The 15,291-nt window shown below is 37.4% G+C and overlaps 1 protein-coding gene across 8 annotated transcripts in view; it reads right to left on the bottom strand.

Annotated features, from left to right (window-relative positions):
- The window catches only part of NPAS3 (neuronal PAS domain protein 3), an 897,388-nt gene that overhangs the window by 444,463 nt on the left and 437,634 nt on the right, over window positions 1-15,291 (bottom strand). For 6 of the 8 annotated variants that reach the window (XM_019656776.1, XM_019656779.1, XM_019656782.1 and 3 more), the window contains one exon: window positions 11,473-11,555. In XM_019656776.1, the coding sequence (XP_019512321.1) occupies window positions 11,473-11,555 (83 nt within the window). The remainder of the gene's footprint in view (window positions 1-11,472; window positions 11,556-15,291) is intronic. The other 2 variants (XM_019656780.1, XM_019656777.1) reach the window with 1 other exon arrangement.

The raw sequence follows: 15,291 nt of genomic DNA, 5'->3' as shown, positions 1-15,291 counted from the left end.
AGTTGTGGCGACTCAGATCAGAAAGCAACCTTGACCATCCTGACTGAGTTTGGGGTCCACAATAAATGATAATCGGCTGGTGCCACTTGATTCTATATCATTCCTAGCTGATGCTGGTAGTAAGAATACAATGTTTACTGTCACCAAGGACTATTCTAAAGCCAAAAGGAACACTGAAAAGTGGCCCAGATTTGCAGGTATCTATATCCATCAGCACATGATTCATATTCGTATGTGACCTGTAACCCTAAGATTTGCTAAGGCCTCCATCCAATTTTAAAATTGAAAGTATAATTATCTTTCTGTTCCACTTTAATCTCCCAATAATTCGGCCACCCTGGTGCCTAAGAAAGAATTAAAGATACATTCCCATACCTTGTAAACAATCTTCCTATCACCAGGCCCCAAACAGAAGCTGCCCAGCCACAATGATATTTGTTGCTCATTTATTCCTCCTCCATCTCTACTGTATGCGACCATGCTAAGAGTATGCATGTGTCTTAGTGAGGCCAGGACCCTCAGGTACTCTCACTGAGACCCACATAAACAGCAGACTTAAAAGTGTGCATGTGCAGTGGGTGAAGGGGGCCAACTGTGTAATTTAAGTTTGTAGCCACACGAAGCGCTCATTGACCAGCCCTGGGCTAGGTGATCTGATTCCCTCTTGTGGCTTCTGAGAACAGCCTGTCACAGCCAACTTTTGTTGACCCCTCCCTCGTTATGAGCCAGGCACTGTGTGTAGTATCTCCTCTAAGTCTCACAGCACTCAATAGGTAAGAACTGCTACCATCTCCATGTCGGGCTGAGGAAACTGAGGCTTAGAGAGTTGAGGTAAATTGCCCAAGGTTCCATAACTAAGACCAGGGATTCAAATCCAGGTAGCACTGATTCAAAAGCCACTGGTCTATGTTACATGGAACTGTGTTCGTCTGTTCTGGGATTGCTTTTTTCCACTCAGACTGGGAATGCCCAGAGGCAAAACCATGACTCATCTTTGTATCTCAGTTATTTTCTCCAGTTTCTAATGCAAATTAGGTACTCAGAAAATATTTACTGAACTGAAGTTCAGTATTTTTAGATTTATTGCCTCATTTTCCTAGATCCTGGCTACATGAGATCATTAATTTTGTGACTAGAAAATCCCCACTTACTATTAGCTCTGTTTTTAGTCTTGTGGTCCAAACCCACAGCTTTCCTCCAAAATAAGTTACCTCAAACCCTTTCTCCTCACACATACTTCCCTGTGAACAATGGCATATATTCACCCTGCCAATCAAAGTTCATAAGGTACGTGAAAACCCAAAGGGACCTGTATCTCCCACATATAAACACATACCACCAGGAAAATCTTTCTGGGAAGTTCCCCCTTCTGCTTTTTATGTGGGAAGGGGTCCTTTCTGGCATGGCAGATGATGGATTTTGTGCAACATGCATGAGGACCATCACATGTGTACTTCAATGTCTCCTCAACATAACTTACAGTAACGGATGATCGCTGCTTCTACCGCCTAGATTTTCTAGGCTTCTGATTGACTGTTTATTTCCATTTTCCTAAGCAAATTGAGAAGACTGTCCAGTATAATGAGAAGAGTAATAGCATATCACATTGTGGTCTAAAGAAAATGTTGATTATGTTCTTTACAAGTTCTGCTTTTTCTAGTTGCTTCTAGGTTGCTAATGAAATTATTCTGACAATGCCTTTGGTTACGAGAAGGATCTTCATTCTCAAGGTAAACCTATATTCTTACTACCAAATGTAAAATTTTTACTGTGAACTAGTCTATACTACCAAAAATAAATATCATTTACGCAAACAGATAATTTATGTTGTATTCAATGAAAATTACTTATCTTGCTTTTAACTTGAGAGGATTTTATTGATTATGCTCTTGTATTCCTGTATTGGTAATACTCCTGATAAGCATTATCATTTTTCTTCAAAAACACAGGCATACCCTGGACTACCCAACATAGAGACAGAAATACCAGCAGACATTCATTAAACACATTTTCTATACCAGGTTCCGTACTAAGCACTTTTAACAACACTATCTCACAACATGTCTCACAACACATCTGTCAGAAGCACTTCTACTGTTTTCTCCATTTTAAAGAAAGAAGAAACTGAGGCATGGAGGGGGCAAGAGACCATTCCATGTCTGCACAGTTAATAAGTGGGCAAACTGGGATGTGAACATAAATTGGCCAAAGGTCAAAACCCACACACTGAAAGAATCGGCCATTCTCTGTCCCACATTCAGAGGATATGAATAAAAACAGGGCTAGGAACACAAAGGTGAAATGGGGGCCTAGTTCTGGGGTTAAATGTGACTTTGTCTGGGAAGGATTTATTTGTTCATTTATTCACCAGGCCCTTCTTGAGCACCTATTACATGAAGGACTCCAAGTTTACACTTGGAATATACTACTATGAGCACTTGTTTCTTGGCCACCGTTGAAGGACATAGGAAACTTACACTGCATTGAATGGAATTTGAGCTGTTCAGAGAAAAGTTTCATGAACTATTTTTCCAGACTGTGGCAAATGAATAAACCTAATATCCCCTTCTGTTCTTTATATACAATGAGTTAAAGTAGCAATGATTTTTTAAATGACAGGTTTTAAACTTTTGCAACCATAAAATATTTTCTGATATTCAATTACGAATATAATTTTATATGACTTATGTTAATTTTGAATAACTATACTTTTTCCCTCCAAGTAAAATTCGAAGGCAATACAGAATTATGAAATAATGGTTTAGTCATCAACCTCTGTGCACTTCAGTTTTGTTTTTTTTAATTTTGAGAATGGAGATTTTGATAAAAAATAATTCTTGAGTTAATGTGAAGACCAGTGATATAATTCTTGGCAAACTACACTGAGATTCTCCAATGAAACCAGTTTCGTAAGTATGAAGCATTAATCTAGACAGAAAATCCATGCTAGGGTCAGAGTGATACCTGCTTCATCAAAGCCCAGCAACTTAGATCACATGCACATTGCAGATGGGCGATCTGATGGACCCCCCAATATTAATCTGCCAGGTCAGAGAAGGGACACATCACATATCTTTTATAAACCCCATTTCAAAAGTTATGATTCATTCATATACATATTTCAATTTACACTTAGGTCAGTTACTAATAAGAACTTGTGCATTAACTTTCAACATTAAAAACATTTCCCGAAATGTCAATGCTGATATCCTATTTGAGATAAGAATGTGAGCGAGAACAACAAACTCAAGAAATTTCTGCTTTTCTTTTCTTTACTTTTAAATAAAAATACTGGAAAACTTATTTCTGATTGTTTTACAGCTCAATTGATAAGGTGTGTTCCTTTTTTTTTTCTGTTCAAGAAAATTTAAAAGCAACTAATTTAAATATGCAAAATTATCTTGAGTTGTTCATACGTGAACTTAAAAGCCGTGCAACACAGGAAAATTAAGTAATTATGCCTCCAAGTTATTTACTGCAATTAAGCTCATTTATCATATGCAAATTAGTGCAAACTGGTCTCATTAGTTACTAAATTACTCAATATGAGCTGAACAATGTAGCACTCCAGTTTGTAATGAAAAATCCCTGTAGAGGCAAGCAGTATCAATTAAGCTAATTTGCATATGCAAATATATTCACTAACTTTCTCTTTTTCTATATTTAGTTTTACATTTTCTTACCATTCTGGATCATAGGTAGACTATAGGGTCACTCACCCTTCACTCACTTTTCACTCACCTTTCTCTATCACAGCTAAAAATGCCTCTATTGTCTGAAGTTATTTTATTTTAGCACTAATGTCCAAGAAGATACATACCACTTTGCCAACATGGGTCATCAGGGGTAAGAACATGCAACTTCCCCAGAGATGATGATTTCTTTTTCAAGTTTCAATAAAACAATAAATCAAGGTAAAATCCAGTCCATCAGTAAAATACAAAACAGGCTTGACTGTATCATTATCATTCACAGAAGTCTTTTGGTAACACTACCATCAAATGTAGAATGCATGCTGACTTGGCTAGGCAATGTCTTTAAATAATAATTTGTATCTTTATATTAGTCAGCTTTTGAGCTCTTCTAGGTATTATTCAGTTTTCTTTGTCCAAATGTTTGAATTGTACAAGTCAACCTTTTATTTTCTTTTATTGAATAAGATTGAAGAAGATGCTGATAACAGATTTGGCCTTCTCTATCTCCCACCCCAATACTCTTATAAATAGCTCTCTTTGCCCATATAGCCAATCTACTTTCTCTAAAGAATCTCTTAGTCTTCTACAATTGAATGGGTCTCAGAGACTGGAGGAAGACTGTGGCTAAAAATACTTAAATACTAACAAAGATATAAAATATCACAAAATACTTTTTGTTTTCCTTCATCAACCACAAATTTTTAAATATATCTGGTAGAGAATCTTTATGTTCTCATTCATATAACAATAATTCTGCAGGACCAAAATAGTATGTAAACCAACTTGTCATGATTCCAGAGAAAGTTCTTACCAATCTTCAAAATGTGATTAAAAATGGAAACACAGGAATATAAATGTAAATTCTGATCTGATTTTTTTCCCTAAATCTGATCCATAACACCCCTTTTTAAACCTGAGCTCTTCTTTTATTTGAGACATGATTCTACTCTCTATTCCACAGTTAAAAGAATTAAGGGAAAGGAAAAAAACGCATGATTGAAATCTGACATTTCATTGAGATGTATGTTTTCTTTCATTTCACCCACACAAATCTCTGACTACTTTGTCTATCGAGTAGAAAAAATAACTACATTTGAGTTCCCTTCCACCCACCATTAAAAAAAAATACATACATTAGTTAAACAGTTCTGCTAAGGTGATGGCCATATCTATGTCTTACACAAGAGAGTTGTTCTACTAATAAATGATCCTTGCAAAAACAATTAGCTCCCTAGTTATACTGGGTAAAACAGACAGTCATGCAACCATTCTTCTCAGTCTTTTCTGATACATTCCCAGTCAGAGAACCACAGGTGATATAATATTTGAATGTTTTTGGCAGCTCTCTCTTAGTCTTCTTCAAAGGGTCAGTCCATGGGATTCTCTGTTTGGAGCCTGAATGTTCTAAGAGCAATGCTAAAAATTCCTTTACACCAGAAACACTGTAGGCTCAATTACATAGATACAGACGGGTTCATGCAATATAGCCAAGCTCAAAACTGACACATGGATACCACACTTCTGCCATTATCTCTCTTTAGGGCATTTCTTATAAAATATTATTATTCTCCCAAGACTTAGATTAAATAACAATTACATTAAATTACATCCCTATATAATTTATTTACAAAAAATAATGTGGGTACTTATTATGACTGTATTATCCAACTCACAAAATTCCATTTATTTTATATCAAAACGTAGTTATGGATGAAAATCATCCTTCAGTCACTTTATAACTATTAATAGTTATTAGCAATGATATTAGTAATGATATCACATAATGTCAGTAGTATAACATATACCATGTCTATTGTAGTTCACCACAATGTGCTCACAAGAATATAAACATTAATGTTAAAAATCTTCCACATATAAGGTTTGATTTGATTGCTTTGTTTTAACGCCTGTTGCATGAGTAAAGCAGCATTACTATGGAGTATGCAAAAACAATACTGCAGTTTTATATATCACAATTATATAAGCATTATTTACAGAATGAAAAAAAAAACAACAAAACTTAAACCCCTCTGCTAAGGGCACGCAAATAATTAAAGCACTCCATTTGTAAATCTATTCCTAAGGGGAAGTCATTCCACTAGTTAATTTTATGAGTTATGAAGATATTTGTTACCATTTTGTGTTTCGTTAACTTTGAGAAAGTAAAATATGAATATTCTATCTGGTCTCCAAATTGAGAAAGTCAAAATAAATACTCATCTTTTTTCATATGAAGGACACAAAGTGGAAACAATGATGCTTAAAGAGAGCTTTTAAAACAAGAACCAGATTAGTGCTTAGTCTACTGTATTCAGGAAAAAATCCCACATAATAGCCTGAAGTTCTTGGTTTTTTACTTACTTTGTCATAAAAAGCACAATTCCCCAATTTGACCCCTTGCCCCCCTACCTCTCATCTGATTAATAAAAGTCAAAGAATAAAGTGAACTCAAATGCTTTGATTCAGGCCCAATGAATACACTTCAAGTCCTGCTGTTTCAAGGCTGACATCAGTTGAACATTTAAACTCTCCTGAAGATGCCACTGTTGTGAAATTCATGTCTGAAATAGCTACAGGTTCACCGAGGCTACACTCAGTGTCACAGTCAGTACTAAAGTTTCCATGTAAGTGGTGTGAAGGGTGGTCCTAGCATTGCATGGTACACAGCCTGAGCAATGCTCATGCCTACAGACACTGGTATTGGACCATTAAATTGGAAAATAACTTTGCAACACTTGATTTTATACTGATAGAATCATTATTAAGTTTTTTTCCCCTTTCAGTAGGAAATAATTTGAATTTTAAATCCAGATTTGACTAAGAGAATATATAGTTAATAAGATGTACACTACAAAAACACATATTGCAGCAGAATGGGTGGACCAAAAATTAAGGAGTCCATCTTCAACCCCCATCCCAACTCTCTACACCAAGGGGTCCTTAGCATGTCCTTCCATGAAACATCACTGGGGTAGCAGGAAAGCTTGGCATCTAGTATAGAGCAGTCACAGGCATTTCCTGAGCCTCACCCTGGTATGTGGAGTTGACCTCTACTTCCAGATTCCATGAATTCCCTAATCCTGTTCACTTAAAATATAAATTCTTTCCTTTTATTTCCATTGTCTTTAAAAATGTCCCCGTCATCCTTGGGAAGTATTATAATTTAGTGTTAGTATGCTGGGTTCACATTGAACTCTCACATAACTAGCTACCTGAGCTTGAGTCAGTTATTTAAATTTTCTAAGTCTTAGTTTTCTCAATTTTAAGATGTGCACAATCATAGCACCTATCTTATGGGTACAGACTGTGAGTATTTAATGACAACATAAGAAAATTATCTATCACAATACATAGAACATCATACATACAAAAATTCAATACATTTAAGCTCAAATCAATCCAGATTAGACTCTTTCTAATTGAAACACACCCACCCACAAACACAACACATGCACACACACATGCACTTGTGCGTGCGCACACATGCGCATGCATGCGTGTGCGCGCACACACACACACACACACACACACACCTCACTTGGCATTTGCATTAGAAATGCAAATTTATACATATAATCGAAATAGTCAATAGCAGGAAAATGGTTAAATAAATTATGATACATCCATAGTAAGGAATGGCATATAACCATTAATAATAATGAAAGCTTATCCTTTCTTTATATAGACAGGACCACAAGATATTGATTTTGGAAAAAGCTGATTGCTAAAGAGCATATAATTAGCCAATGCTTGATCCCATGAATCTCAGACATATAAACATACTCTAACAACATTAAAAAGAAAATTTTCCCATCACACTACCTTCTCGTCTCCCGCCCTTCCTTTACCACAAACATCCAGACACTTGTACCTTCTAGCACTGTTTAGGTCTGTCTGCTGCTCCTAAAATTTCACTGCAGCTGTTTCAATGGACCAAACCAATGACATCTCTAGTATTTATCCTACTAAAGGATTTATCCTTAGCCACCTTGACATTGTTGATGCTCCTTCCTTAAGCAAAGTCAAAGCCTGTGGTCTCCTCTTAACTTTCTGTCTACTCCTTCCTCATCTTCCAGTTGCATCTTAATGGACACACACTGGGGGTGCCTGCTCTTCTGTCATTGTCACATGCCATTTCCATGGGTCTGCAACTCACTGCTTGATTTGAACTATCATTCATATACACGCGCGTGATTAGTAATTCCCAGCCCTATTTTCAGCCCTAGGCTTGACCTTGTTTTAGAGATTCAGGCTCAGGTTTCCAACTGCTTGTCTCTCATTAACTTGGCTATTTAAGAAAATATCCCATTTAATGTCTCTCAGGTGTGAGTATCAGCAAACAGCTAGTTACCAAATCTAGAAAACCTGTAGTCGTTATTAACTCCTGTCATCCCCTAGCCTTTCACATTTAATCATTTCATCTTAATTCCACACTTGCCTCTCCATTATAGAGCCACTATGTCGAAGAATATCTTCCTTTGGACTCTTGGACTACTGTATTAATTTCCTAAATGGCCTCTATAACAATCTCTAACAATGCAAAAACTTTCTAGACACAGTATTTTGATAATAACTCTAGGAAGCAACCAAATCCTCATCTGGTGAGTCTTTTGCACAAAAGCCTTCTCCATGGGCACATCACTGATTACAGCATCCTGGCTTGGTTCACTAGGTCCGCCACAATATGCCTCATATGATGTCTCCATCTTTATCTCTATGTGTTCCCCTGTGCATGTGAAGTAGCCATCAAACTGAACATCTGAACAGTTCCCAAACAAGGTCTACTATTACCTGCCCCTGTGCCTTTGTGTTTGACATTCCCTTTGATTAGAATGTTCTTCAATTTTCTTAGGAATAAACTTCTCTATTCAACTATCAACAGCTTTGAGAAATCTTTTCTGATGCTTTGTGGCAAACTCAGAGCCTCAGTCTTTTGTAGCCCTATATTACACCAAGAAGCAAGTGTGATGCGTCTCACTTTCTGAGGCCTCCTGGCTCTTTTCACAAATTATTGGTTAAGCACCAGCCACATGCCTACCACTTCACATTCTATGTTCTTACTAAGTATTTTGGGGGTGGGGGTAATGATAAACTGTGAGGTTAGAAACCATGCCTATCTTGTTGACCACAGAGGTTTTTATCAGATATTTGCAAGAGAAGGAAGGATAGCACAGAGGGAAGAAAGAATTCATCCCATTCCCCTTGATTCAACCACATTCCACCATGCATGGACCCTCCTGAAGGAAAATATGGAAACCACAGTATCCTTGCAGACCACTGAGGTATTGCTGGACATGGTACAGACATGGGTCTACGGCCTCAAGGGGTCCCATGCTAGGAGGAAAGACAACTAATTAGATAGATTAGAGGAGGCCCTTCTCATTACTACTACTACTTCCCAACCCCTTCCCGATCACAATTCCTGTATTTCATTTAGAGGAATATATACAGCTCTTCTACCCCATAACCACCAGTGTTAGACGCAAATGATAAGAAGTTCTAGTTTCTATGACAATTTCAAGAGTATCTAGTGCAACCACGCTTGGATGCCTCGCTTTTGGGAAAGAACCCCTACCAAGCCACCAGCACTTCTCCTTAAAGCCAAAGGCTTTGAACATACCCCCTTCCAAATGTGGAAAAACCTATTTGGAAGTTTTTTTGTTTTGTTTTGTTTTTAATGCAGGTGATTTTTTTTCTTCAATTTTGACCTCTTTCTCTTTTCCACACAGAATATATCCGATTCTCTTTTCATATAAGGCCTTTGGATACATAGAGAGAACATTAATGCCCCTTTTAAGTCATATCTCCTCCAAACTAAACTTCACCAAGCCCTTTGCCACTCCTCATGCAATGTGACATCTAGTTCACACACGCTCTGGCTATTCCACTCCAAGTAACATCCAGCTGTCCATGTGTCTGTTAAAGCGTGTTGTCTAAGTCAGGAGTGACCAACCTAAAGAACAGAAGAGCTCAGCAGCCTCATTCTAGATCCCCTGCTTTTCCATTGAAGTCTCGTGTTGAACTGGCATGTGGGACAGCCATTCTATATGTCTATTTTAAGCTGATGCTCAATTCAACTCCTCAGTTTTGTATTTTAAATTAGTTTGAAATTCTTGCACCTCCTAAACTGCCTTCCCTTGAGAGCTTTCTAAAACAGTCAGAGGATAATAATCTGGGGCTAATCTCTGAACCATTTCTTTCCCTAAACTCTTATGCACTGATTGATTCAGAATATAAATAGGAGTCCTCCTGAATCACACCAGAATCTAACAATATATATATGGCTTGGCTCCTACAAAACTTAGAAAGGAGATCTGGACAAAGTGTGTAAAGGAGAGAGGGAAATAAAAATTTGAAGATCTAGAAAGAAATATCCTTCCTGTGTCCCTGAAACTAATCTACTACGAAGGTAATTCAAAATTGCATGTGCACGATAGAATAGGATCTCCCAAGGTATATTTTAAGAAACATCAGTTATGTGGAATCTTAACAGGTATTAGTGGAGAAATGAGAAACATCAGAGTCAATAAAAATAAACAAGATAAGTCTCTTCAGGGCCTTAAATTTGCAAATGTGAATTGTGACATCTCAGATCTAACGAAATATCAAATTTTCTCAAAAGGTTGTTAAAAATCACCAATTCCTGGATGTCACCCTGGGGATTCTCAGTTCATAGGTTTGGAGAGAAGCCCGGGAATGCGTCCTTTGAACAAGCATCGCAGGGGATGCTGAAGGTACCAGCCAAGGAACCACTTCAGAGAACCACTGGGATTTGACCATGGCGAATTTGATGATAGTTTTTTTTAGAATACATACTTTCAGGAATAATATGCTAGATTCAATACTACTTCTGACAATATAGAGAATAAAAGCATCGTAGAAGTCATTTTTTTTAAACTTTGAATAAACAGGAATCTAGAGTTTACGTTTATTTTTTTATATAAAAAATTATTATCTTTTCAAATTAATCTGCCTAAATATCCCAAACACGTCTTCTTCTCTAATTCCATGTTAAAAATGTTTCTTGCATAGTTAAAGAAAGCTTTGGCTATGGCAACCTCTACCCTGGAAGCAGAAATGATGTAGAACAATTATTCATGGATGTGTGGAACTGATGACAAAGCATTAAGAAAACAGGTTTTGAGTAAGTGAGATGCTGAGTTTGGGATGAATCTTCTCTGAGATAAGTAACTGCAGGACATTCTAGTCACTCTCACGTTTATCTGTCATAAAATGCATTGGTAAAATTAAATTATTATTATGTGTCTCCTTTCACTTAAAAATACACTTGTAAATTTCATCCTGAGAAAGTTTGTAATTTGGGGGAATGACAAACATTAAGGTTGGAAGCGCTTATGAATGCAAACTCAAGCAAAGAATTGACAGTTGGCAACACAGGAAAACGTCACATTACTTTCACAACATTTTGCTCTTCCAAAAACAATGTAGCGCTCCAAAGACACACACATAAATCCACTTACAAATGCGGCACACACACAGTCATTCTGGGAACAGCCAGCTACTATACATTGAGCATGAACTGAATAGTGCAATTCGTCTCAATTATTACAAATAATACTTGCCCTCCCTTTCTCATTAATATTCTCTCAAGGGATGGCTTTCGAAAAAGAAAAAAATGAATTCATAAGAATTTCAGAATTCCAAGATAAAATAACAACATTCATAGACATAGCTGAAATTTAAAATAAAATTCATACAAAGACTAAACATACGAATTTTTCTTAGTAATACGTAAGCAAGCTTCTTTTAAACGTACCTGCAAAATGTGACTTCCCAAGTGTGCTTCAAATACTTCAATGGCCAGGGCACTGGGGCTTCTCCTTCGTTGTGTACCTATAACTTAAAAAAAAGAAGAAGAAAGAAAGAAAAAAAAAAGAAAGAAAAAAAGAGACAAAGAAAGGAAGGAAAGAAAGAAAAAAATTAAGTTAGAGCTTTGAGTCACATCTTCAGCCTCATTTCTCTTTAATTGCATCACTAGCTAGTTACCACATCAGACATCTCCAAGACACACAGCCCGGTGTTAATTTGGTTCTGAGTTGCCTGAGCATAAGCGGAACCCAGGTTGAATGTTCAACTCAGATAACAACGTCTACAAACACTAACAACCACATCCAGACATTTCTTTTTCAGTCATACTGCAGTAAAAGCATGAATGTCCACATTCTTTTAAAATAAATTAGTAAATTGGTTTTCTTAAAATTTAGGTATCTTTACACCACACACATAGTGCCTTGCCCCTCCCCCCCCCGCCCCTACACACACCCCAGATAAAACCTAAACTTTTCGTATCCTCAAGACTAGGAAAAAGCAAACGGGAAAATGTTCAAATGTTCTAATGCAACAACTTTATCATAATTTAATAAGCACAACATGTTGGCTAAGAGATTCTCATTAATGAATGTTTGCACTAGTGTTAAGTGTCTCAGGATGGTTGGATTTTGTATTTGCTGAACATTCATTCACGTGTAACTATTCCTACAGAACCGCCTAGAAGCCCAGGTGGACTCGCACCCAGCATGTGCCTTACCAGGTCAGGGACAGTTTTCTTATCTGGATACTCCTGTTGCCCTACTCACCTACACAGTCAGCCCTGCTCTTCCTGGCATACTTGCATGTGTTGTCTGCAGGCACCTGCGCTCAAGGGGCTCCCACAAAACTTAACAAAAGTGAGCTGCATGCATTATATTTGTGGGATCCAAAAATGAGGGTCGGTCTTCTCTGCACACATTTTTTTTTTTGCATGGGGTCACAATCTGCTTTTAATTCTGCTTTTAATTCTGACCCCTTTTAACTTCTCAAACACAATTCTGTTTGATGTACTGTAATTTATGAAAGAAAATATGGAGATCTTTTCCACAAATCCAACATGGAAATTCCCAATGTCTTCCTGCTTTCCTTGAAAATTTTACTACTAGCTTCGGCTCCCTCACACGTAGACACCACGGATTTGAAATAAAATAAAATTCCCCCGCTTTCCTACTTCTAAAACCACTTTCAGTCAGTTGACAGGAAAATTTGTACAAAATGCTGCTGGGATAATTCTGCTTCGTTTCAGTTAGTAAGTCAGTCAGTTGGAGCCATAGCTTAGTAGGGATTATAATATAAATGTACTTGTGACTATTGTGCTGTGCAAAAGTAGGCAGTTTACCCTGCAATTGTGAGTTAGTGTCTGCAGTGTCTGAAAGGCACTTTGAAAACAGCATGAGTGTTAAGTATCATTATTACTGGCAAGAAGAAATAAAAGGGGCATTTTGTTTCAATGGCAAAATTTATAAAATATAATTGAAAAGTGATTATTATCAAAAATTATTCCAGCTGGAAGGGATGTGAGAGACCTCCAACTTCCTCATTTGCTTCAGATGCAAAACACCAAAAAACCTTAAAACAAAAAAAATCAGTTTTCTATCCAGATTAATAAAGGTTAATCTTTATTATCAATATAGACATAATATTTTAAAAATTTTAATATGCATATATACTTAAGACAGTAGTCTGTGTGTGCGTGTGCGTGCATGTGTGTGCGTGTGCATGCGTGTGTTTCTGATTAATTTCCTATTCTAACATGCACATTACTCCCTTCAAAACTCCTTTGGCATTTTTGATAAGGCAGCTGTCTTGCTGAATACTGTTTTCAGTTTCTAGAGTGTTAATTGCACATTATGGTAGCTTGGTGTGAATGATCCCACATGAATAAAATCTGCAGTGTTTTTTTTTTTGTTTTTTTTTTAAGATTGTTGAGGGAGGGTTGATAGGAAGAGGGGGAGTTGAAAAACTTCAAAAGTGTCCACTCTGTTTTTGAGGCAGTAATTGGGATCCAGAAAGCTCTTTTTTTAATAGTTCATAATTTGGGTGCATTTCAGGACTTCCAATTACAAAGTTCAGACTAAACCATTGCACCTCAGAAAAGAAAATGGGATGATTTTAGACAACATAGACTTTTTCTACAAAGAACTGGACTAAGAGGGGCCCAGGAGAGCGAGAGTCACCAACCGATAAGGGACCCTAAAACATCACAGGCAATGTAAAGAATGTGTTTATTTACTAGAACGCCCAAGAAGCACCCTCCAGAAAGTACAGATAGCAGGTCCACTGACTTCTAGAAGCACGGCTGAGTTCAGGGTGGTGCTGCAGGAGTTATCCAAGTTCTGCCATTGATGGCCTTTTTTTTTTTTGGGGAATTGGAACAGCGCTGGGAAATTGGGGGAAGGGGAACAGACAAGTTGCTGTCGTTTTGTTTTTCCGTCTAGTTGTGGAGAATGTTGCTTCACTGGCCCAATTTGGCACCATCATTGCACTCTTCCCGGGCGAGGCCGATCAGTAGCCGGCTGAGGGCTGCTCACTGCAGCTGCTGGCTACACACGGTAGCCCATGGCAACAGGGGTTGCAGCAGGGGCTGCAGCCTAGGCTGTCGCTGGCGACTCACGGCAGCCCAGCTCCAGGTTGAGCTGTTGTTCAGCATCTTAGCTGTAGAGGGCAGTGTCACTGGCCCTCATGTGGGATCCGTACTGGGGCCCTCTGGCGTCCCAAGCCAGTTCTTAACCAATGCGCCACTCGGCCGGCCCGATGGCCTTTCTTTTTCTTCCTTTTCCCCACTTAGGACTCAGGTTGTCTTCTATGTTGCAAATGTGTAAATATTGAGAAATTTTATTTAGGAAAACTAATTAGTCAGTCTGGGGACTCCAAATGTCTTTATCAGGTCTTATATCCTCGAGTCCTACCTGCACAGGTATTCCTCTTTGTTCTTCAAATCCTCCAGAAATCTGAGTGTGCATCCCAGTGATTGCTAGCACAATATTCAGGTATCTTATAAGTTGTTTCATGCTATTCTATTCAATGGCACTTTTATGGCACTGGAATTTTTCTTGATTTATATGTTTTGCATTTATGCAGGTGATGTGGGGCTATAATGACAGTTCCTAATTTTATAACCAACATAAATATGTTAAACAGGAGCCCATTATGTCCCTGATAGAAGACCAGCTCTCCGACTCTAGCATTATTGGTGACTGAATAGATGTTTAAAATGTACTTCTTATCTTGTACTTTGCATCCTATTGCATTTGGAGATTAAGACAATAATCTGATAACTCAGGAACCGCGCAGATATATTGATAGTTGTTCTTGTTTCACCAAGTTAATATCATTGTGTTTATAGAGTATCATTAAACAAAAACTAAAGAGGCCTTTCTTCAATAGGTCCATCATCCTCAGAAAAGTAACAATACATTGCTTATGAAGCTCTCTCTCAGATCTTTGGAGTTTGGAAGCTGACAGTTTCTAAAACCAGTTGGTAGCCCAGATAAAATGCATATTTACTGCTGAATAGGTCACCGTTTCGTTTGATTTAATATGTTTCATTTATTTGTTTGTTCAATTAAAAGGTACTACTTTTTGAAATGTAAAGAACACTAAATTAACAAACAAACAAAAAAACCCCACAGAAAACATACAAAAAACGCTAAATAAATGAAACACGTAATTGCTGATCTGTGAAGATTATGTCCCTGACTCACTGACAGTGAGATGTAAGTTTTATTGTTGAACAGTTTATACAAACTGTTAAAAGAAAAAAAAA

Source organism: Hipposideros armiger, unplaced genomic scaffold (assembly GCF_001890085.2).
Source record: "Hipposideros armiger isolate ML-2016 unplaced genomic scaffold, ASM189008v1 scaffold_265, whole genome shotgun sequence".
Lineage (NCBI taxonomy): Eukaryota > Metazoa > Chordata > Mammalia > Chiroptera > Hipposideridae > Hipposideros > Hipposideros armiger.
Note: the sequence above shows the minus strand (reverse complement) of the source record. Positions and strands in the feature narration are given on the sequence as shown.